The sequence below is a fragment of the Terrapene carolina genome, unplaced genomic scaffold (genome assembly GCF_002925995.2).
Source record: "Terrapene carolina triunguis isolate 2854851 unplaced genomic scaffold, T_m_triunguis-2.0 Scaffold15160, whole genome shotgun sequence".
NCBI classification, from domain to species: domain Eukaryota; kingdom Metazoa; phylum Chordata; order Testudines; family Emydidae; genus Terrapene; species Terrapene triunguis.
This window is the reverse complement of record NW_020679511.1, coordinates 1636-3857: the sequence shown is the minus strand read 5'-3', so window position 1 is coordinate 3857 and position 2222 is coordinate 1636. Positions and strand designations below refer to the sequence as shown.

Genomic DNA, 2222 nt, shown 5'->3' with positions numbered 1-2222 from the left:
TCTTGGCAACAAGGACGCACTGTCGACTCACATCCAGCTTCTTGTCCACTGTAACCCCTAGGTCCTTTTCTGCAGAACTGCTTCCTAGCCATTCGGTCCCTAGTCTGTAGCGGTGCATGGGATTCTTCTGTCCTAGAGTGCAGGACTCTGCACTTGTCCTTGTTGAACCTCATCAGGTTTCTTTTGGCCTAATCCTCTAATTTGTCTAGGTCCCTCTGTATCCTATCCCTACCCTCCAGCGTATCTATCACTCCTCCCAGTTTAGTGTCATCTGCAAACTTGCTGAGGGTGCAATCTAAGCCATCCTCCAGATCATTAATGATCCTTGGGCCCCTGAATGCCAATGTAACACATACTAAGAGCAGATGCTGCCAGGTCACTAGCACTGTGGAGGATGGTTCATGCTCTGTCCCCAGGAGCAAACCCAGCTGGGAGCTCACAGGTGAGCTGAGATACCACACAGCAGTTCAGCAGCAGCTCTGCAAGGTGCCGTGATCTCTGCCCCATGCCAGCACAGAGTCCAGTCTGCATCAATCCTGGCAGAGTGGCCATGGCGATGCCGGGATCATGCCAGGGATAGCCAGCTGTATGTCCATACTCAGCCCGGATCCTTGGGTTAGTCTGAAAACTGACGCAGACAGGGAGGCAGGAATGCTGCATCCTCGCACACTGAAATACCAACAGTGCCACAACCCCCCTGCCCCAGCCCTGCACCCTCCCACACGCGGATAATGCCAGGAGGTCCGAGCTAGGAACAGCACAGCCTGACAATCTCCCCATGCCCTGCAGGAAGGGGTAGGTGGGAACGGTCTTAGCAGGGACTCTTGACTCAGCCTGCTGGCCAGGAGTAAACTGTACAGCTCCAGGCTCCCTTCCCTGCTCCCTCCTAGATCCGGACGGTGTTGATGCGGAGTGGCTGCACGTTCTTGCCATTCGCGTGGCTCTGGCCAGGACTGAAGTACGAGCAGAGCTTGCCGGGGAACTTCTCCCGGAAGGTGTACAGCCACGACATGTCATCAGCGTTGTAGAAGATCAGGAGCCCTTTGTCATAGTCCAAGAAGACACCTACTTTCTCCAGCTTGCTCTTAACATTGAGCCGGGTCCAGGGCTCGGTGCAGGCGCTGTACTGGTTGCCGTCGTGCATGACGATGCAGTAAAAGCCACGGCTGGGCTGGATCTGAATGCTCCCCTTGCGGGTGACAGCCTCATGCGCCAGCCCAATCATCCACTGGGTCTTCTCCGAGACGATGACCTCCCAGTAGTGCACGCCGCTGCCGAAGGCCTCTGAGCCCAGCACCGACACCTCCACGTCAAAGCGCTTGGGTGAATCCTGCAGCGGTTGCGGGTGCAAGTTGCCATAGGCCACGATGGTGCAGTCATCCGAGAGGATGAGGCGCTGGTGAGCTGTGACAGGGTCCAGCGTGAGGGCTGCTGGCACTGGGAAAGCAAAGGAGGGACAGGAAGGGGCTCAGAAGCTAGCCACACCTCCACACGGCTAGTCAATTACAGGCAAAGCACTTGATTATGTAAAGGGAATGTAAATGCCCCCAAAATAGGGGCCTGCAAGCACCCACCCAGCTACCCTTCACACAGACAGCACTGAGCAATGATCCACAGGGACACCAGAGGGCACTGAGCTGAGGCACGTGTGATGGGGTCAGTCATGTGGCTGGGCAGCCAGCCCCCTGTAACTCCCCATCTGCCCGTGCTGCATGCAGGGACTGGCCCCACAGGCCGGGAAAGCTGTTGGAGGGACCTTCTTGGGACCCTGGAGCATGGGAGAGGCCGCAGAGCTAGCCTCTAACCGGCCCCCGGGACTCACACCTGTGACACTGCTTAGCAATCCCTTTGGCACTGAGGTTTCCTTTAGGAGGAGGAAGATGCAAAGAGCTAGGGAGTGCTCTTATCAGAGTGCAGAGCACATGCACAAATGCGCCAGGGCCTCGGAGATGGGGGCTGATGCTTTGGGGTCTTTCTGGGGGACCCCCTCCCCCTCCCCCTCCGTCCTGAGAGCTCCCCCAGTGGTGGGAGTTAGACACACAGATCAATGCCCTGGGTGAGCTGCTCTGGGGTGGGCTAACAAACACACCAACCAGGTGTGTCGCAGCGCATGGCTCTGCTGGGCTCCCAGCTCGAGATGTATCAGGGTAGCTCTGACTGAGCGAGCACGCTAAAAACAGACAGGTAGCCACGGCGGCACCAGGGGCCGGCCGCCCCACGAG

At 57.7% G+C, this 2222-nt stretch overlaps 1 protein-coding gene across 1 annotated transcript; it reads right to left on the bottom strand.

Annotated features, from left to right (window-relative positions):
• Positions 1 to 266: 266 nt before the first annotated feature.
• On the bottom strand, positions 267 to 1437 carry LOC113408446 (E3 ubiquitin-protein ligase TRIM62; the record flags this gene model as incomplete). The annotated part of the gene is made up of 1 exon (XM_029913930.1): positions 267 to 1437. A coding segment is annotated over one exon (551 nt), but the record flags the coding sequence as incomplete, so codon positions are not given.
• Positions 1438 to 2222: the final 785 nt, after the last annotated feature.